Source organism: Mirounga leonina, unplaced genomic scaffold (genome assembly GCF_011800145.1).
Source record: "Mirounga leonina isolate KUSES-001 unplaced genomic scaffold, KU_Mleo_1.0 Mir_154, whole genome shotgun sequence".
NCBI classification, from domain to species: Eukaryota; Metazoa; Chordata; class Mammalia; order Carnivora; family Phocidae; genus Mirounga; species Mirounga leonina.
This window is the reverse complement of record NW_023270389.1, coordinates 40,514,861-40,537,825: the sequence shown is the minus strand read 5'-3', so window position 1 is coordinate 40,537,825 and position 22,965 is coordinate 40,514,861. Positions and strand designations below refer to the sequence as shown.

Sequence of the window (22,965 nt, the reverse complement as noted above, 5' to 3'; positions counted from 1 at the left end):
ATGCAAAATTAGAGGGACTAGTATGACAAACTTCCACGTACTCATTACTGGTTTCAGCAATTACCAATTCACAGCCAGTCTGGTTTAATCTGTACCGCAACCCCACAACAGTGCTCTTTAACATTTTTAGGAAGAATATTAGGAAAGCTGTGAACACCAGAGAGAAAGGACATGCATGTAGAATTTTGCAAACAATTTTAATAGGTTCATACACTTGTTGAAGCCCTTTCACAGATATCCTATGAACCTGAGAATCCAGAATAAGAATCCCTGCATTCCAGCAAAGAGAACACTAAATTTTCTCAACATTTCTATTCACCTGAATGTCACGTTTTGGGATTAGTGTAGGTTCTCCTATGAAAACAGTAGTAAAGTTAAGCCAATAGTAGGGCCTTTTGATGATTAAAAATTCATTATAGACTCTCTGAATATATTCCCTTACTTCCATAGTCAGCTTCTTTTCTCTTTGGTTGCTTATTTGTCTTTTTATAATTGGTAGTTCTTTTATCAGTGTTGACAGATTTGGAAGACTTTGAACAACTTACCTTTCAAGGCCTGACAACTTAGAATTTCATCTAGAGCTTCTGAGTTGTTATTGCTAACAGCTAAAAAGGGAAAACTACCTTCGTCTACATTTAAAGAATAGAGTGACTAATACCGAAATGTATTAACTTGTTAGGAACTTAAGTAATAAAGCTGGAGTTCCCATAAAAAGAAGATGCTAACTTTTAAATACTAAGTTTAATAATTAAAGCAGATTAATTGAAAGTGTAGGAATAGCTGATTATACATGACACAAATGTAATCTTTCTGCTTCACATTCTTCTTTTGTCAGCTTGCACTTCACTAAGCCTCCCTCTGGAACAGCTGTGGTTACAGGGTGGACTCAAAACACCAGCAGTTCAGGTGGCTGCAGCAGTCTGCAGGACTACCCTACTGAACTGTCTCGTTGTTGAACCCCACGTCCTCTGGTCCTGATGTGACCTAAATGTATATTCTAGAAGCAGGGAATAAAAAGGGGAATAGTGACATAATTTTGTTATTAATCATTATATTTAGAAGAACTAGCTATTTTATCTTTAGCATAGTTTCTTACCCTCTTTCTCCCTCGCGCTCTCTCTTGGAAATAGAGTAAGATGCTCTGTTCAAGCATTTCAGTATGGTTAAAAATAGTTCTGCTAAGGTAATGATTCAGGAAAAGAACCACACTCATTTGTAGGTAATCATTTTTTTTTTTAAACTCCTCCTTTGTAACATTTTATTTTGTGTTTGTAAGTACTTTTAATATTTTGTTGAAGAGGGAAAAAAATCAACCAGAAAACCCTCGCAACATTTAATGGTTAGATCTATTAAAAAAATGTATGATCATAGAAGCTAAATATAGACCATTTCATTATTATGTTTCTAGAGATATATGTAATCCATATAACATATATATCAACTATTTTTTTTAAAACCTCACCACTGCTTGTGGTATGCTTTTTTTTTTTTTTTTAAGATTTTATTTATTTTAGACAGAGAAGAGGAGGGACAGAAGGAGAGGGAGAAGCAGACTCCCCGCTGAGCAAGGAGCCTGATGTGGGGCTTGATCCCAGGACCTTGGGATATGACCTGAGCCAAAGGCAAACACCCAACTGACTGAGCCACCCAGGCGCCCCTCAACTATTTTTTTTTTTTTATTAGTTGGTGTGTCTATAGCATTTTGAAAGTTGTAAAAGGTGGAGTTTTACCCAATTACAGGTTGGGAATCCAGTGTCGCTCTTTGCTGTGTAGTCCCTCTTTCTGTTGGAAGACTGTTGCATGCCTAATCTCCATGCTGTCCTTTGGGTTTAGCTTTCTTTGTTCAAGGCCACATTCTTTAAGAAATTTTTCAAGAAGCTCAATACAAAAATATTACTTATCAAAAAATTTACCATCATTTTCAAAACATTTTAAAATACCTTCTTTTTGGGGTGCCTGGGTGGCTTAGTCATTAAGCGTCTGCCTTCGGCTCAAGTCATGATCCCAGGGTCCTGGGATCGAGCCCCACATCGGGCTCCCTGCTCAGCAGGAAGCCTGCTTCTCCCTCACCCACTCCCCCTGCTGGTGTTCCCTCTCTCGCTGTGTCTCTCTCTGTCAAATAAATAAAATCTTAAAAAAAAAAAAAAACTTTCTTTTTTTAAAATATCCTTATACTTTATTTCAGATATTTTACAGATTCCATTATGATTCATTTGTTTGCTATCTGGACTGAAGTTGAGTTCTCTGCTGGATGAGGTGGTGCCCCGACCTCTCTCTATAGAGAAGCCTAAGCATGTCTAAGCACTTGTTTAAAAAAAAAAAGTTGCCTGTAACAAAAACTATCCCCACCTACAATTTATTAAACCTTGACATACTGCATTACTTAAGAGTTCTCAGAGAAAATTAAAACCCTTTTGACTGGGTTTTGCAATGCAGGGAAATTTTTAGTGACATTTAAAAGGTTTCTCTTGTGTTCCTCTAATGGGATAAATAAAAAAGGCTTGTTTTAGCCCAGCAAATGGGGGGACAATCCAATTTCCTTGATTCCATCAAGACACTCTTAAAGCATTAGCCTGTGCCGTAAAAAAAATTCAACTGACCCCCTTTGCCTGATGGCTTTGAAAAGTGTCCTGATGTGTAGGTATTTGCCCACCACAGCATACTTGGTTATTGCTCTTCCAACACATCTGTTGATGGAAAAATCTTATGTGAGGCTCCAATAAATGTCAGTTTATGTTATAGAACTTATAAAAACAGTGCACCAGACTGTAATGGTATCTCTTGATGGACAGCCTTTCACTGGAAGATGAAAAGAAATCCTGTCAAGTATGTTTAAATTCAAATAATTAAAGAAAAGATAAATCATTTAAAATAATATTTTAATAAACTTTTTATTGCATTTAATTATTTCACTATGGTTGATAGTTACTTCTATTTGTCCAAAAGATGGTGCTCATTTACAGAGAATATATGGACTAGCATAGGGCCGTGGTCCTCAAATGTTGGCTAGCATTAGAATCACGAGGGGCTTGTTAAAACAGATTGTTAGGTCGGGCCCCCAAAGTTTCTGGTCTAGTAGGTGTGGGGTAGGAGCCTAATAATTTGCATTTTTAATGAGTTTTCCAGTGAAACTGATACCACTGACTTGGAGCCCATACTTGGAGAACCACTGGGCTAGGTGATCAGTGAAAAAGAGGTGCTCACCTCTGGATCAGTGGTTCGAAATTTGAATCCAGTCATTTATTCAGAAAGTCATTACCATCCGAGAGCACTCGGAAGTTGAAAAATGTGTCGATGGGTATCAATATAGTCTTGACTGGACAGGCGTATATTTGACATTTGGCCTCCTCCTTGGCACTCTTTAAAACCTGTTCTTAAGGGGGGGAAAACATAAAGACAGAGCTTTCATTTTAAAGACATACAGATGAGAAAAGTGTGGGTACCTGTGTGATTTAAAAGAATAGAAACTGAACATGTTTTTTATGACCCGTTGCATAATACTAGAATGAGGCTGTCTTCTATTATGTCTTAATGTTTGAAATTTTCTTCTTAACAAGAACTCTGCCTTTTAACCATATAAAAACCCAAAGCGCCTTCTTACTCATTTAAAAAAAAAAAGTAAATTATATTTGATATTCTGGTTCTTTGAAAATTGGTCATATTTGTGTAAGAAATGCAGTACTTATGTTATCCAGAATATTTCATTCTAGCATATCACAGAATTTTCTATGAAATACTTTGAGTTGATGCAGTAGCCCACTTTTACTCTAGAGTCAGAGAGTTAGATACTGTCTATTCACTCGTCCTTCAAATGCACCTATGAGGTAAATAGGATACTAAAAAAATTAAAAAATTAAAAAAAAATCACCTTTTTGACAAGAAGAAATTATAGCAGAGATTTGTTGGTATCCAAAAATCAGAGAAGCAGAATTAGAATAAAAGAGGCTTAGGAACATCAGATAGACCCTATTTAAAGAAGGTGGTCCAGCACCAGGTCTCAGTTTATCCTGGTGGAAGAATAGATCTATAATAAGAACATGTATATCTGTTCTTAACAATGTTTGAATGCTTATAGTGATTCATAATATTCTTCTGTCTCACAATCCTATTTTCTTCTGTCAGTCCAAGTAAATTCTATCTGAAATCCTTCTCATAAAATATTTATATAGTATTTGCATAACACCTTATATTTTTAAAAGGACTTCTACGTACATTGATTTCATGTCATCTTCAAAGCTATTGTTTGTCTGGTTTTTAATGGTTTCCTTTTTAAGTCATGGAAATAGCGTATAGTAGAGATACAGAGGGGGCCCCCCCAAATCTATCTGACTGAAGGAATGCTGTTTATTATAAATATTCTTGTTGTATTCATTGGCACTGTCACCTTTAAAAATATTTTTTTTAATTTGTGGCTACTTTGAAACAAATGTTGTGTTTTTAAAGAGTTATCCGTTGCTTTGTGCTTCCTTTGGGAGTAAGGGTACTATCTGCATTACTTAAAACTCAGTTTGAAAATAATTAAAGGTGACTTTGAAATTGCCACGGGTTAAATGAATGGAATCAGGTAATCGGCACTTTTCCAGAGCCCTCCTGCATTTCCCTAGAGTCCTCTGAGCTCTCTGTTTTTTGATTCCCTTCCAGCACCAACGTAAGTCTTATTTTGGTTTGTTTTGTTCCCTCAGCTAAGGATAGGTAATCAAGGCAAAATGATAATGCCCCACATTGTACCAGGTACACAGTGGTGCAGTGAGTACTGCAGATGGAGTCCAGAGAAGAGTGCGTGGAGGGTCAGAGCAGAAGTGGTGGCAGTTAATCTCTGCTGCGCTGATATCCGACAGCTGGTCTCATGCGGGCCTGCAGCAGTGTCTTTACAGGCTTTGTGGCTGAGATTATTTAAAGGAGATTAATCTCTCTAAACCCCTTATATTTTAATTATTTCTGTATGTATTTATAAGACCTGCAGTCTGCTTGTTTCAGGGCACAACTGTCCAAGCCCTTGTCTTTAACCTGGTTTCCACAGTCAGACAAGTCTGTTACCACAGAGGATACACCATTGATTGGATTGTCCTTGTTATTAAAATTGGGGGTTGTTTGGTTTTTGTTTTTGTTGGTTAGTTTTTGCTTCTACTTGATATTGTTAACATTACTGATTTTTGAAAGGAGAACTGAAAATATGGCTTATTTTAGAATATCTGCTAAAATGCTGTTTTGTATTACATGGTAGGAATCTGAAGTTGTAGACATGAAAATATGAAACGCTCTGGGCCTTTCAGGATATTATTAAAACAGTAGGCCTTTCAGGATATTATTTTTTAAAGATGGGTTAGTAGACATGCCTACCATGGTTTCCAGCGTTGTCAGCTAAACTTTATACTTGACCAGGGAATCCAGAGCAAAGACTTCTGCCCTCCTAATTTACGTTAATGAGGGCTATAAAAAATTTCCTCTGAATTTAAGAACTCACACAGTATGAAGGAAAAAAATCACAAGAGCTTATGAGCTATTAGTATCCATGGCGTTAAGCGTCATGTCTCCAGCCACCATGGAAGTGCTCCTAAGTGTTTAACACTCAGGGAAGCAGTTCTGCTTCCTCATGCAGTCTGTTGCCCCTTCTTCCAGATAACTGGGGAAAGAAATTCTTTGGAGGTCATCCTCCTAGGTGTCTTCCAGCTTCTAGGGAACCTCTAATAGGACCTGTCTTGATTCAGAATGTGTTCATGATATTTGTACCTTCTAAACACTTGTTTTAGATTGTTTTATTTTACGGGAGCCCAGGTGGCTCAGTAGGTTAAGCATCTGCCTTCCACTCAGGTCATGATCCCAGGGTCCTGGGATGGAGTGGAGTGCGACATCGACATTGGGCTCCCTGCTCCCTGCTCAGCGGGGAATCTGCTGCTCCCTCTGCCCCTCCCCACCACTCATGTGCGCAAGTGCGCTCTCTCTCACTCTCACAAAAATAAAATCTTTAAAAAATAGATTGTTTTATTTTAGTATAAGGTTATTTTTAGTTACTGAGACTGTCCTTTCTCCTCTTTGTTGGATTTCTTCATGCTTAACTGAATGAACATTGACAACATATTTGGAGATGGAGGGAGGGATCTTGGTTGGCCAAAATATTAGTAGCTAATGTTTTATTATTCAGATTCAGTGATAACTGTTACTTGTGGTCTAAAAGTGGGAATTAGACATTGAAATTCCAAAACTTGCCATTTCTTTACTTATTCCATTTGTGTAGAGGACATAAGTTTAAGTCTTAATTCTGTTGTTTGACTTACTATATCACCTTGGGCAAGTCATTTAACCCTGCTGAACTTTAATTTCCTTATTTATAAAATGGAGCTACTAATGCCTATCCTACTTACTTCAGGATGTTACTTTCAAATAAGTTGGTCTATATGAAAGTGTTCTGTAAAATAATAATACTACTGTAAATTTTTGTTTTCTTGAGAGAAAAGCATATCTGAATTAAGAAAGCTTTGTGGGAGCCTAGGTACATGAAGATCTTTTACACCATCATATTTTGTGAATGTTTTTTTATTGGCGTAAGTTGAGCTTTTTCCTTGTCTCTTTCCAAAAAATATATTCTCTTCCCTGTACTTTTTATTTTTCAAAAGTGTCCTTTAACCTAATGGCTATTATGGGAACATGTATTTACCATAAAGAATTAGGTTATAATCTAATGTAATATTATAATACTAATAATATAAACAATGTTTATTCATTATATAATTTGTTCTCATATTTGCACTGATCTAAACTTCCTACATATACAAGGTTAATTTTTAAAACCATGACAATATGCCAAATTCTGTTCAGAGCTAGGGAAATCCTTAGTTAGAAATTCTTATCTGACTTGAAGACAATTAGAATATGCTTCAAAGTTTTAAATAGAAGAATAACATACTTATAAATTATTAGGGAAGCACTTGTAGGAATTAGTGGATTAGGAGGTTAGGACCTGGATAGGATCCATTACTGTGGAAAAAGAAAGAATGAGAGATACAGTGCAGAGGAGAATTCAATCAACCTCACTTGATGAAAGACAATACGAGAGATAAAGAAAAAAGATAGAAGTTGAATATGACTCCAAAACCATGGGCAAAAAAGATTGCTGTTTTGACATGGCTAATTTTAGGCGGCTATCATGAAATGCTTGAAAAAATGCCCTAAAGAAAAAGAAAAGCCAATAGAGGACATTACACATAGAGATGTTTTCCCAAAATAATAATAACAGATTCTAAGAGATGGCTGAATCTTAATTTTAACACCTCAGACTCCATATAAATATGAAGACATACAGAGAAACCCATAAAAATCCCAGTAGTGTTTAAGAGCATAAGCTTTGGAGCCAGAGACTTAATTTTGAAGTTCTGGCTCTGCCACTAACAAATCATGTGACCTCAGACGAAGTTACTTAACCTCACTGAGCTTCAGTTTCTTCATTTGTGAAATGAGGTAATTTAATACCTACTTCATAAGTTTGGGTGGATTAAATAAGAACACGTGTAAATTGCTTAGTACAGTAAACAGATTAGCCACTACCATCATCGTTTTTATTCTCAACTGTTACACACGGTTCTAATAGATGACTTGAATGAAGTCTTTTGTTCTTATTTTTAATAAACCTCTATTAGAAATAAGACCTTTTTATTTGATTCTTTGTTGTACAGTCATACACAAAAATTATTAAATTACAGTAAGGGCTGGGAGGTAGAGGTTGAGTAGGAGAATAAACTGAAGCTAACATTTAAGACCTCTATTCCCCTTAATGCAATCATTCATTCCTCTTAATAAAATCAGTCGCATATTCCAGAAAAATAGCTCAAAATAGTTTTATCTTTGAATGTATGGGTTTTGTTACTTTTCTTCTCATATGCTATGTCCTATTTTATGAAGTCCCCAAAGAAAGCAGTTTATTATTTCCTTAGGAAACCCAAGAAAGAATTTAGGCAGCAGGACTAATGTGGGCAGTGAAACTGAAGGAAAATCTTTCCATGTTTTTAAACATTTTCTAAAACTACCCTACATGAGGATGGAAGTATGTGGTTGGTGATAAAACCACCATTTGATGATGTTTATAGGCAAATAGTTCTGAAGAAATTATAGTACTAAAAACTGAGACTGTTGCTTCAGGGCAAATCGAGGGTTAAATCTCTGAGCTGTAGAAGCAGATTGTGTTTTCCTTTTGTGATCTGGGCTGACAAGACATCAGTATTCTATTCATCTGTTGGGAATTAGGCTGTTAATCCAATCAATGACTCTTGAGTGAGCTGTGGCCTACCTCCCCCACTGGGGAACAATCGGATCAAACTGCAGATTGTTTAAGAGCACAGTGCTGTCCTCATGTCAGGTGGAATTCTCAAATGTTCCCTGGTGAATTGGGGATAAGGAAAGCTGTCTTGCCCCATTTATCCTGCTCCTTAAATAACCAGGTATCTGCCTCATCCATAGGAAAGCTTTTGGCAATAGTGACAACAGGAATGCAATAGAAATCCATTAACTTTAACTCACAAAAGTGTGGGTGAAAGGAAGGAGTGTTTTCAAACACCCCACAAAACAACTTATATAAAAGTTTTTTTCACTTTATTCATATTTTTTGCTACTCCTTAAACCCTAAATCATTTTTTCTGCTGGGCCTTTTTTTTTTTGGTTGTTTTATGTCATTGAATTTTGTTAACCGCCGTGAGCTCTTTCTGTATATTTACCCTGCCCTGCCTATATTTTTATAAGTCAGCAAGGTACAAATAAATTTTAATATAGATTATGGGAACACTAATTAAATAAAATTCTAATTTTAAAATATCTGTCTCTGAGAAATGCTAATTAAATAAAATTTTAATTTTAAAATATCTTAGTCTGAGCATACATAATTTTGACATCTTTTGCAGCGTAGCAAAATTTGATTTCTAATTACTGATTTAATAGTCCATTAAGTACATTTGGAAATTATTATTGAACTGATTAGATGTTGTGAGTTGCAGTTATCTTCTATGAAATGCTGTCCCAAATTTTTCCATTTAAAAAGCAAGGTGACTGAGCTATCATAAAGCAAAATATCCAAAATGGCCAAGAGAGATTCTCAAAGAAGGTACTTACTATCCCAGTCTTAATGACGACAAGCTTTAAAGGATAATTTTATTGTTTCCTATCTACATTACATAAGAGTGTTCCCCCCAAATTCCTAAATCTGCCAAATTTATCCATCCATTCTCTGAACATCTAGTGTGCATCTTTTATAGGCCCAGACCTCTCCTAAGCATTGGAATTAGCATAGTGGACAAGACTGACAAGGTCCACACTCTTTGGGGTCATAAATTATAGTGAGGGAAACATACCAAAACAAACAAGTAAAACAGAATTAGGCACGTGCTAAGAAATAAAGCAGATTGGTGACTTTGAACAGAGGAATCAAGTAGGACTTTATTTGAGGAGGTAGTAGTTAAACTGAGACGTCAGGGGACAGAAGTGTCTGTAAGTCATGCCCCAAATCCCTGAAACAGGAATGAGCTTGACCAAGAGCAGACTACTTATATGTATAGTCTTCTCCAGGCCAGTGGATTTCAGGCCGGGCAAAGCATCTGACTTTCCTTAGGAACTTCGGGGAAATAAAGATATCTGAGCTTGTATCTCCAGAAATGCTGATTTAGCAGGTCTGACGGGGATGGGACCTGTGTATACAGTGCCGTGACAGTATTGAAAACCTACCTCCAGCGGGTGTAGATAGTTTCTTCCCTTGAACACATCACTTACTTAGCTATTTCCATCTATGCCTTTGCTCATGTTTTCATACCTATAATGTCCAGTCCTACCCTGTCACACATGCATCCATTCCCATCCTCTCAAACACCATCTGTTCTTCAAGACCCCTTTTCAGTAGGAAGTATGGAGTACTAATTATGAAGTATTCTTACCAAAAAATGTTGAACCCAAATCTCATAAAACCTAATTAAAAAATGTATGTGATAATGACATGATTGGCATCAAGAGAAAGGAAATTGGCAAATCTATAAACTGTGGGACATTCTACTGAACAACTAAACTCTGTTACAAGTCAGTGGCACTTAAAAAGAATGAGGTCAGCTCTAGGTGGAAAATTATGTAAGAGATCTAACAATCAAATGTAGCCATGTAACCTTGTTTGGATCCTCATTCCGACAAATCAACTGTAAAAACACAGTTTTAAAACAATCAGGAAACTTTGCTATTGTGATTATAGGAGTACATTCCCATGTTTTTTAGAGTTTCATATTGAGATATGCGGGGGGAATGACATGTCTGGAACTTCTTTAAATTTTTTCAGAAAGAAAAAAGGAATAAATGAAGCAGTAAAATCATTGTGGTTGTTGAATATGGAAGATGGGTAGGTGGAAGTTCATATTTTCTGTTTTTGTATATGTGTGCAGTTTTTCAAATAAAAATGTTTAAAGGGCATTCAATCTTTATGTTTATCTGAAGGGGGCATGAATATTTAAAGGTTGAGAAATATAGTACTGCACCATTTTGCCTTACCAAACTGATAAAGGATACTTAGTCATACTATAAAAAGATACTGCTGTCACTTCTCAGCCTTTTGGCTAAGATCAAGTGTAAAAAGATACTGCTCAGAAGGATTTATCAACAAGTGCCATAATTCCCCATTGCATTTAGAGTATGATTTGATGTGCTCCTGACTTTTCAGGAATAAATCTTTTGCATAAAATGTGGCAAACCTCTAATTCCCAGGACACTATTTCATAGTTTTAAATGCTGTGCTCCATTGAAGGAAGTCTTTGCTTCATCATTAGGATTTTTCTAGCACATAGAATATTCACATTTTTAGAAAAATACTGATTATCTGGCCTCCAAATACAGTGAAGTTTAAAGCAACTTTTACCTTCAAGTTTAGTAAAACAGAAAGGTGGGTGTGTGGAGGGTGAGGATCAATCCAAGTTCTCTAAGGAAAAAGCTTTGGCCTGCTAGAAGCTCTAGAAATACAATAGCTACTGCACAGTTAAATATAAATAATGTAAAATGGAAATTTACATAGTATTATATTTGTAATAAAATCATTAGGGTTCAATAAATCTGGGTTCTATTATATATGTATTATATATAAGTGTATATGTATATGTAAGGGAAAAGGACAGTGGCATTCTGGTAGAATCAGTAAGGCCAATGAATGTAATTATGTCACAGTTACCAGTAATACTGTTATTTTTACAGCGACTTGTTTCTTGTTAAAGAATCTTTTCCCTTGCTCAACCAGTCAGCATCCAATATTACTTTGCAATATTTAGCACTTCTATCTAGCATTTAAAACTACAAGTAAAATAGGGCAATCCTGGCCATGAGGGTCAGAACCAGGAATCCAGCTAAGTAGAAGAGGTAATGTCAGGTAGGTGACATTTAGGAAGCCTAAGAAGTTAGCTAAAGCAGAGCCTCACATCCAGGAATTTGGACTGTCAGCCGGAGTCTTATCTTCTGATCCTAAAGCAGGTACTCCACTTTCTGTCCTGTTTAATACTATCTCCTAGGTTTAAGTAGCCTTGGGCTCACTGAGTCAGTAAGCATTTCAGCATTGGCTCTAGTAGGCTCTGATCTATACCCAGTAGGTAGTTATATGACTGAACCCTTCCTGCAGTGTAACTGCACCTCAGTCTGGAATGACAGACACACGTAATGATACAGTGGGATTGACTGCCCTCATAGAAATGCATATAAAGGGATGTGGCTACCATACCAGAGAAAACCATTTGTCCCTGCCTCTTGCTTCTCAGAGGAGATGATATTTGGCATACCTACTGGACCTTTTTATATTACTGGCCACTCTTTCCTTAACACTCTCTTGTCTTGGCTTCAGGTTTGATTCTTCACCCACTTTTTTGGATCATTCCTTAGCAGGCTCATTTTCTTCCTTCTGCTCTTTTTTAAACAACAGTTTTGACTTTCACCCCACCTTTCACTCTATACTTTGTCTAGACTATCCCATTAACACCTGTGATTTCAGTTATTCCCTCTGGCCTGATGTTTTTCAAATCTTTATCTGTAGTTCAGACCTCGGATCTGTATTTCCTGTTAGCCTACTGGACATTTCCATGTGAGTTTTGGGGTAGTAAGATGCAGATTCAAATTAGGATTGTACTGCTTACATATTGTGTGTCTTAGGCAAATTACAGAACCTCTCTGATTCTCATTTCCCCTTTTGTAAAATCTGGATAAGAACCTACTTAATAGTTTCTGTGAGGATTAAATTATATATGTGAAAATGCCTAGCACAGTTTCTGCCACACAAAAAAGGTATAAAAATACAAGATTTCTTTTTAATTTTTTTATCAGTTCCTGTGTTGTAAATATAAGTAAACAATAACAAATACACATACAAATACATGGTGGTTTATTGAATAGAATTAAAAAAATTAAAGCCATTTTATCAAGGCTTTGCTGCTAGTACTGTAGGACTAAAGGCACAGGTCACTTTAAAGCCAGAAAGTCACAAAAGTGCCTCTAGTAAATGTAATGGAATTGTAGGATAGCTTCACAGTACAGATGTACTTCGCTTTATTGCCCTTTGTTTTATTGCACTTTGCAGATACTGTGTTTCTTACAAATTGAAGGTTTGTGGCATTGAGCAAGTCTGTCCGCACCATTTTTCCAACAGCATTTACTCACCTCATGTCTCTGTGTCATGTTTTGGTAATGCTTGCAGTATTTCAAACTTTTCATTATTATTATATTCATTATGATGATCTGTGATCAGTGATCTTAAATGTTACATAATTGTTTGGGGGCTCCATGAACCACGCCCAGATACAGCAGGAAACTTAATAAATGTTGTCTGTGTTCTGACTGGCCCACTGACTGGCTCTTCTATCTCTCCCCCTTTCCTCAGGTCTCCCTATTCCTTGAGACCCAGCAGTATTGAAATTAAGCCAATTAATAACCCTACAGTGGCCCCTAAATGTTCACATGAAAGGAATAGTCACACATTCTCATAGAGTCACATCACTTTATTTTTTTAAAGATTTATTTGACAGCGAGAGAGAGAGAGTACAAGCAGGGTAGAGGGAGAAGGAGAAGCAGGCTCCCCGTTGAGCAGAGAGCCTGACGTAGGGCTCGATCCCAGGACTCTGGGATCATGTCCTGAGCCGAAGGCAGACACTTAACTGACTGAGCCACCCAGGTGCCCCGAGTCACATCACTTTAAATCAAAAGCTAGAGGGTGGGGGCGCCTGGGTGGCTCAGTTGGTTAAGCGACTGCCTTCGGCTCAGGTCATGATCCTGGAGTCCCGGGATCGAGTCCCACATCGGGCTCCCTGCTCAGCAGGGAGTCTGCTTCTCCCTCTGACCCTCCTCCCTCTCATGCTCTCTCTCATTCTGTCTCTCGCAAAAAAAAAAAAAAAAAGCTAGAGGGTGCCTGGGTGGCTCAGTTGTTAAGCGTCTGCCTTCGGCTCAGGTCATGATCCCAGGGTCCTGGGATCAAGTCCCGCATCAGGCTCCCTGCTCGGCGGGGAGCCTCCTTTCTCCCTCTGCCTCTCTCTCTCTCTCTCTCTCTCTCTCTCTGTCTCTTATGAATAAATAAATAAAATCTTAAATAAATAAATAAATAAATCAAAAGCTAGAAATGATTAAGCTTAGTGAGGAAGGCATATGCTGAAAGCTGAGATAGACTGAAAGTTAGGCCTCTTGTGCCCAACCGTTAGCCAGGTTGTGGATGTTCTTGAAGGAAGTTAAAGGTGCTGCTCCACTGAACACACATATGATAAGAAATCAGAACAGCCCTATTGCCAATACAGAGAAACCTTGAGTGGTCTAGAGAGAGCAGACCAGACGCAACCTTCCCTTAAGCCCAATCCAGAACAAGGCCTTAGGTCTCTTCCGAGAGAGGTGAGGAAGCTGCAAAAGAAAAGTCTGAAGCTAGCAGAGTTTGGTTCATGAGGTTTAAGGTGAGAAGCCATCTCCATAACATAACAGTGCAAGGTGAAGCAGCAAGTGCTGATGGAGAAGCTGCAGCAAGTTATCCAGAAGATCTAGCAAAGAGAGTGAAGGTAGCTACACTAATCAGATTTTCAGAGTAGATACAATAGCTTTGTATTGGAAGAAGATGCCATCTAGAACTTGCAGAGCTAGAGATGAGAAGACTGTGCCTGGCTTCAAAGCTTCAAAGTATAGGCTGACTTTCTTGTTAGGGTCTAATGCATCTGGTGACTTTAAGTTCAAGCCATTGCTCACTGACCATTCCAAAAATCTTAAGGCCCTTAAGAATGATGCTAAATCTACTTTGTGCTCTATAAATGGAACAACAAACCTGGATGACAGCATATCTATTTATAACATGGTTTACTGAATATTTTAAGCCCACTGTTGAGACCTACTGCTTAGAAAAAGATTCCTTTCAAAATATTACTGCTCATTGACAATGCACCTGGTCACTCAAGAACTCCTGATGGAGATGGACAAGATTAATGTTGTTGTCATCTTCTGATAACACAACATCCATTCTGCAGCCCATGGATCAAGGAGTAATTTCAACTTTCAAGTCTTATTATTTAAGAAATACATTTCATAAGGCTGTAGCTGCCATAGATAGTGATTCCTCTGATGGATCTGGGCAAAGTAAGTTGAAAACCTTCTGGAAAAGATTCACCATTCTAGATGCCATTGAGAACATTCATAATTCATGGGAAGAAGTCCATATATGAATATTAACAGGAGTTTGGAAGAAGTGATTCCCACTCTCATGGATGACTTTGAGGGGTTCAAGACCTCAGTGAAGGAAGTAACTGAAGACGTGGTGGAAATAGCAAGAGAACTAGAATTAGAAGTGGGGCCTGAAGATGTGACTGAATTGCTGCAATCTCATGGTCAAACTTAGATGAGGAGTTGTTTCTTATGGATGAGCAAAGAGCATGGTTTCTTGAGATGGAATCTACTTCTGATGAAGATGTGAAGATTGTTGAAATGACGAGCAAGTACTTAGAATATTACATAAATTTAGTTGATAAAGCAATGGCAGGGTTGGAGAGGATTGACTCCCAATTTTGAGAGAAGTTCTGTGGGTAAAACACCATCAAAGAGCATCTCATGCTACAGAGAAATCATTCATGAAAGGAAGAGTCAATCAATGTGGCTGACTTCACTGTTGTCTTATTTTAAGCAATTACCAGAGTCCCCACAATCTGCAGCAACCACCACCCTGATCAGTCAGCAGACATCAACATCAAGGCAAGACCCTTCACCAGCAAAAAAGATTACAACTCACTGAGGGCTCAGATGATGGTTAGCATTCTTTAGCAGTCAAGTATTTTTTAATTAAGGTATGTACATTCTTTTTTTAGACAACGCAATTGCACACTTAATAGACTATGTAAACATAACTTTTATGTGCACTGAGACACTAAATTCATTTTACTCGCCTTACTGCAATATTCACTTTATTGCTGTGGTCTGGAATTGAGCCTTCAGTGTCTCCAAGGGTATGTGTATTTGAAAAAAACAAACCTGAAATCAATTACTAAAAGTTAGAGTGCAGCTTATTCCCAAGCATCTTGAAGTATTTCCCTGTGTAGCAAAAGACAGCAAGGCCACTGGAGTTTCATTCCACTTGTATTTGTAAAGACATTTCAGAACTAAGTCAAATTTGAGAGAAAGTTTAAATTCATAAAAATGGCTCTTCAAAATAAAAAGTAAAAGTAAACAGAAAGGAATAAAAAGTAAGGTGTGCCCTACAAATTTAACACATCATCAGAATTTGGGGGCTTTGTGGGTTTTTCAAATATCTATTACCAGGAAAAAAATTTGTTTAGCAAAATATACATAGCATAAAATTAACCATTTTAGCCATTTTTAAGTAAACAGTTCAGTAGCATTAAGTTTATTCAAATTGTTGTGCCTTCATCACCACCATCCATCTCCAGAACTTTTTCCTCTTCCCTAGCTGAAATTCTGTAGCCATTAAACATTAACTCCCCATACTCTCCTCCCCCAGTCCCTGGCAGACCATCACTCTGCTTTGTCTTATATGAATCTGAACTATTAATACCTCATGTAAATGGAATTATACCATATCTGTCCTTCTGTGCTGGTTCATTTCATTTAGCATAATGTCTTCAAGGTTAATCTATGATATGGCATGTGTCAGAATTTCATTTTGTTTTAAGGCTGAATAGTATTCCATTGAATGTATAGATCACATTTTGTTTATCCAGTCATCTGTTGATGGGCATTTAGGTTGTTTTTGCTTTTGGGCTATTGTGAATAATGCTGCTATGAACATTGGTGTACAAATAACCAATTTAAGCACTTGCTTTCATTTCTTTGGGGCATATACCCAGAAGTGGCATAGCTGGATCAAATGGTAATTCTGTTTAATTTTATGAGGAATTGCCATATTGTTTTCTACAGCAGCTGCATCATTTTTTATTTCCACCAGCAGTGCACAGGGTTTCCAATTTCTCTACATCTTTGCCAACACTTGTTATTTCCTGTTTTTGACAATAGCCATCTTAATGGGTATGAAGTGATATCTCATTGCATTATCAGGAAATTTTAATACTTAGCAGATAACTGACAATACCCAGATTAAAGGAATGCCTGACAAATAATGTAAGCCATAGAATGATAAGAGATGTCTAGACTGATAATAAACCTATTTATTATTTTCAGTTTTATATGAGAATAGATATCTATAAGTCATCTATATTAAATATCATGGAATTGTTTATCACGATTAAGACAGGAATTATTAGAAATTTAGCACACAGACTACCATAGGAATAAAATCAGCAATACAAACATAAGAAAACTGCTGAGATTATTAAGCTTAACTCAGATATTTTTATTAAATACTTACTCCATGGCCTGGATGCTACAAAACATTGGAGAACACAAAAGAAGTATAAGCCATGGTCCCAGCCCTCAGGTTGCTTACTGGTGAGACAATAAAAACTCATTAAATAACAAGAACAGTCATAAGCCAGAATATAATGAAGTGCCATAATGAGAGATACTCTGAAAGTACTTTTTGGAGAGGTAATGGGGGAGAAAGGGGAGAGATTGGTAAGAGCCACAGTATTCAGAGACCTCTGCAAGAGGGAGCTGTGGCCTGTCATGAACTGAAAATGCTAGGTGATATTGATGGCCACAGAGAGAGAGGACAGAGAGAGGTAGCAGAAATCTAGATCTGTGTTTGTAATGAAGAATAATTGGATAAAGTGGAGCCAGACCATGGATTAGGGAATTTGTGTGTGTGTATTTAAAAGGAGTGACAATAGATTTTTTTAGAATGATTAATCTAGTGACAGTGTACTGTTACTACGGAGAAAAGCAATTGGGAGGGCCACCAGTGAAGATGCCATTGTATTGATTCAGATATGAATTGATTTGTGTTTGGGTAAAAACAGCAGAAGACATGAATAAATTTCTCAGATATCAAAAGGAAAACTTGAACCTAGGGTCCCCTCACAGATTGGGTTAAGGAGTGCTGGGAGGAAACATTAAAAGTGGGTGTCACCAAAGAGGGTTAAAACATCTTTAGTTGCACTGTTATTATCATATAGCCTGGTTGATCATATCAAAATTATTCAGTTGTTGGGGAAAGGCAATGGGGAGTGAGGAGAATGCAAGTAGAAAAATATTTGATAGGATTTTATGATAGCTTAAAAGACTTGACTTCAAAAGTAAAAATCCACTTTATAGTGACATTCAGAGGCAAAGCTGAAGACAATCTGAAGTATTTTTTTTAAGATTATTTATTTGAGGGGGTGAGGAGCAGAGGGAGAGAGAGAGACAGTCGTAAGCAGACTCCACGCTGAGTGCAGAGCTGGAGGCGGGGCTCAATCTCATGACCCTGAGATCACGACCTGAGCCAAAACTAAGTGTCAGATGCTTAACCGACTGAGCCACCCAGGCGCCCCAACAATTTGAAATATTAATAGAACTTTGTGAGGGATAAAAGGAGGAGCTAAAAAGAATAAAATGTGGTTTTATTTCAGGGGAAATGAGGTGAAAGGCCCACTAATAAATGAGAGGGTATGAACCCAAAAAAGCCTCATCATTAACTGAAGAATTAAACCTCTTTTTAAAAGCTGACTTCACATAAGAAATGAATTAGCTAAAATTAGATAAAAAGTATAAAATAATTTAAGTGACATTGCTCTAGCAATGTCCTAAAAGCAAATAAAAAACTCAAGAAACATTGTGTCTCTTAACCTATAAATGATATTTTAAAAACAGGCTTCTTAGTGAATAAAGGTAATTTTCAAGTATATTTTTTATTCCTAATATATTTTGTTCCATTAACTTGAGAGTCAAAAAAAGGAAAAGAAAAATTACAAGAGCAAAAAGAAAGCATATCTGGATTTTATTTGTTGATATATTGTCCAATAATCTGTCATAAGTTTTTAGTAAAAGCAATGGAATAAATGTAGAAAGTAAATGTTTCAAAGGCTATGGACTACAGAGCTGACAAGAAATAAGCAATATTTGTATATCAAAGTATATATACCGTTTAGAAATTAATAGCTTTTGGACTGAAGTTTTTAATTAATGGAAAGGGTAAGAATATGTCACAGTTTCTCCCTTCATTCTATCCCGTGTGGCTTTATTCAGGCACTTCAGTGTTCATGCTGAAACCTGCCAGTCTTGGTCTCAGTTTGTGAAACCTCTCAGCCACAAACATCTCAGATCATGCTTCCTTTAAGACTTCAAATTCTGAAATTTCTCTAGATCATTCATTCTTAACATCCCCCATTTCTCCCTGCACTTCCTGCCTTAACATGCCTCCCAGCTCAATCTGAAGCCCTGCAGTAATCATTTCAGTTCATCTCATGGACCAAGAGGGTGCGAGGGTGGTACCAGGACTAAAACTGGATTTTTTTTTTTTTTTTAATTTTATTTATTCATTTGACAGAGACACAGCGAGAGAGGGAACACAAGCAGGGGAGGTGGGAGAGGGAGAAGCAGGCTTCCCACCGAGCAGGGAGCCCAGTGTGGGACTCAATCCCAGGACCCTTGGGATCATGACCTGAGCCGAAGGCAGACGCTAAACGACTGAGCCACCCAGGCGCCCCCTAAAACTGGATCTTGAGCACACAGTCGGAGCTCCTTCAGTTTCCCTGTGTGGTCCTATTTGCTAGAGAAAGACACCATTCTTTCTTCCAGAGGTAGCTACTCCCTCACTATCATCAAGGTTTTATTTTTAATTTACCCTCCCCCCGACACACAAATTGAAAAGTAACTAAGTCTTACCATATTAATATCTCCATCTCTTTTCTTCATTAGTTTTTTGTTTGTGCATTTATTCATTCATCAAATGTTTACTGTCTGCCTATAATATACCAGGCAGCAAATTTTCGTACTCTAATAGAAAATACCTCTTTGTTCACATACAGTATTTAAAGATGCAAATGTCTAAGAAAGAGGCAGTCTTTAGGTTACTAATCAGACCATCTAGAAATGCCTAGATTTTCTCTATACTAGGCCTCCTACTCAGCTTTCTAAGCTTGAGACTTCTTGGGATAAGGAACTCAAGGACTATTAAAACAGTTGTTCAGGGGCACCTAGGTGGCTCAGTTGGTTGAGCGTCTTGGCTCAGGTCATGATCTCGGGGTCCTGGGATTGAACCTCCAGTCAGCTCCCTGTTCAGCAGGGAGTCTGCTTCTCCCTCTGTCCTTACCCCCTGCTCGTACTCACTCTCTCTCTCAAATAAATCAATTTTAAAAATCTTTAAAAAAAAAAAAAGCAGTTGTTTTATGTTTGGAAACATCTTTCTATTAGAAAATTAACTATCTGATGGCGCCTGGGTGGCTTAGTCGGTTAAGTGGCTGCCTTCTGCTCAGGTCATGATCCTGGGGTCCTGGGATCGAGCCCTACGTCCGGCTCCCTGCTCAGTGGAGAGCCTGCTTCTCCCTCTCCCTCTGCCTGCCACTCTGCCTGCTTGTGCTCTCTCTCTATCTCTCTATCAAATAAATAAATAAAATCTAAAAAAAAAAAAAAAAAGAAAATTAAGTATCTGAGTATCCCTGGAATTTTTAAGTATCCCTGGAATTTTCTCATATTCTTCCAAGTTCTGCGATGTAGCCATGTAGAAGCAAACTTAATTCCTCTGTTTTCAGACATTTTCTCTTTCATGCCTAACATAACATAATTTAAAATTACTGTATCATCCAACTGAAACCTTTCTCAAGCTCTTTATATATGCCCTTCACAACATTTTTCACCCAGATTCAATACTACTAACACTGCAGGAATCATCCAACCCAAACAGAATAGCACTGTATGTTATTTATTTTATTTTTATTTATTTTTTGCTGCATAACATACTACCACAAATTCAGTAGCCTGAACCAGTACATGTTTATTATCTCACGGGCTCCATGGGTCAGCAGCTGGGGCATGGCTTATTTGGGTCTTCTGCTCAGGGTCCCTCAAGGCTGTGTTCAGAGTGCCAGCCATGATATGTTTTCATCTGGAACTTGGTGTTGTCTTCCAGATTCATTCAGATTATGGCCAGAATTCAGTTACTTGTGGTTGTAGGACTGAGGCCCTCCCTCAGCTGGAGGCCATCCCCTCTCCATAGGCAGTCTACAACCTGGTCAGTGTGGCTGTTTGTTTTAAGGCCCGCCCTTTCCAGGCCATTTCTGCCCTCCGTTACAGAAGTAGTCTTCCCTCATATTCACAGGTCCTAGTCATGCCCAAGGGGAAGGGATTATACAAAGGCATGGGTCATCTGGGGTCATGCCAAAATTCCACCTGCCACAGGTACTAATAGTTTCCTCATTTTAATATTGCCCAACTAATACATTTTTAAATATACTTTGTTTTGGGGTAGCTACATCAAACTGACTGAGCTTATTCCTGCTAAAGACCCACGTCTTCAATTTATGCTTCTTCTACGATATTTCCTCCAAACTGTGGTTCATGACTATTTGGCCCTTAGCACAGAATCTTATATTTATCTCTGTTAAATTCTATCTTGTTAGATTCAACTGATCTAGCCTGTCAACATTTGAAACCTGTTTCTCTGACCCAGTATATTTATCATAACTAAACCTCAAATGGATTTCCTTTTCTTTTTTTTTTTATTATTATGTATGTTAATCACCATACATCATTAGTTTTTGATGTAGTGTTCCATGATTCATTGTTTGTGTATAACACCCAGTGCTCCATTCAGTACGTGCCCTCTTTAATACCCATCACAGGCTAACCCATCCCCCCACCCACCTCCCCTCTAGAACCCTCAGTTTGTTTCTCAGAGTCCATAGTCTCTCATGGTTCATCTCCCCCTCCGGTTCCGCCCCCCCACCCCTGCATTCTTCCCTTCCTGCTATCTTTTTCTTTCTTTTTTTTTTTTTTTTTAACATATAATGTATTATTTGTTTCAGAGGTACAGGTCTGTGATTCAACAGTCTTGCACAATTCACAGTGCTCACCATAGCACATACCCTCCCCAATGTCTGTCACCCAGCCACCCCATCCCTCCCACCCCTCACCACTCCAGCAACTCTCAGTTTGTTTCCTGAGATTAAGAATTCCTCATATCAGTGAGGTCATATGATACATGTCTTTCTCTGATTGACTTATTTTGCTCAGCATAACACCCTCCAGTTCCATCCACGTTGTTGCAAATGGCAAGATCTCATTCCTTTTGATGGCTGCATAATATTCCATTGTATATATATACCACCTCTTCTTTATCCATTCATCTGTTAATGGACATCTTGGCTCTTTCCACAGTTTGGCTATTGTGGACACTGCTGCTATAAACACCGGGGTGCACGTACCCCTTCGGATCCCTACATTTGTATCTTTGGGGTAAATACCCAGTAGTGCAATCGGCTGGGTCATATGGTAGCTCTATTTTCAACTTTTTGAGGAACCTCCATACTGTTTTCCAGAGTGACTGCACCAGCTTGCATTCCCACCAACAACGTAGGAGGGTTCCCCTTTCTCCGCATCCCTGCCAACATCTGTTGTTTCCTGACTTGTTAATTTTTGCCACCTCAAATGGATTTCTAAAACTTTAGCTTCAGAATTCTAAATTTCCAGCAAATACTGCTGGTTTTCAGGGAGCTGCTACAGGCCAGACTTTGCTATATTGTAAAATAATGTAACTTTGAAAAATTCAAGGCATTTTATTTTTCCATTATAATGATAGTACCTGCTCATAGAATATATAGAAAAATAAAAACACTTTGTAGACATATATCTACTATTTACAATGTAGATTTTTTAAAAATATGTTTTTAGTATACCATGTTTTCTTGTTTCACATAGTTGAGATCTTACTGTAAAAACATTTTTTATTTTTCCATTTTACACTGATAATATTGTGATGATTTTCTAAGTTATTAATACTTTATGACCAACATTTTAAATTGCTGCATAATAATCTGCTCAACAAATGTATTATTAACTTTTACTATATTTGGGGGCATTAAATTATTAAATTGTTCCCAGTTTCTTGCTATTCTAGATAATACTAGAATAAACTCTTTTTTTCACAAAGCTTTTAAACTACTTGAAGTATTTTTTAAGATAGATTCTAGAAATGCTAAACCAGAGGCAATGAACATTTTCTGAGTATCATACTTATTTATGCTCTTACCAACAATGAATAAAGTGCCTATTTCATAGCACCTTCTGTGGAAAGGGAACTGTTCTGTGGACTTAGCAGTCTATAAAAATTTTCATTGTGGAAGTAGCGGGTAAGTATGAACAGAAATAATCATTTCTGGGATTTCTCTGTTATATGTCTGATTATTTACCATACAAGGGGTTTAGAATAGAGCGGATTGAGGTATATTGAGTTTTTACCATATAGTATTAAAGAAACAGTAATGCAGTAAGCAAAACACCTTTCAGAAAAAGCAGCTTGGCTCTGATATCTTATGTACCTTGTGTATGCTAGATCAGCTTAGAAAGTTAATTTTTTAAAATAAGCTACAGCTCCCCAAAATATGCAGACTTGAAAAAGTACAGCAATCA

General features: G+C 37.5%; 1 protein-coding gene across 5 annotated transcripts in view; it reads left to right on the top strand.

The window, feature by feature from the left end:
• ACBD6 (acyl-CoA binding domain containing 6) overlaps positions 1 to 22,965 on the top strand; it is a 218,849-nt gene that overhangs the window by 149,504 nt on the left and 46,380 nt on the right. The window contains exon 8 of one of the 5 annotated variants that reach the window (XR_004680267.1): positions 2,186 to 3,725. The exons of 3 other annotated variants lie outside the window; for them this stretch is intronic. Coding sequence is in view for 1 of the 2 variants with exons in the window: in XM_035010563.1 (XP_034866454.1) it covers positions 10,301 to 10,321 (21 nt within the window). In the remaining variant the exon portion in view is untranslated. Of the gene's footprint in view, positions 1 to 2,185; positions 3,726 to 10,300; positions 12,261 to 22,965 lie in introns of those variants that run through there. One more of the 5 variants, XM_035010563.1, reaches the window with a different exon arrangement.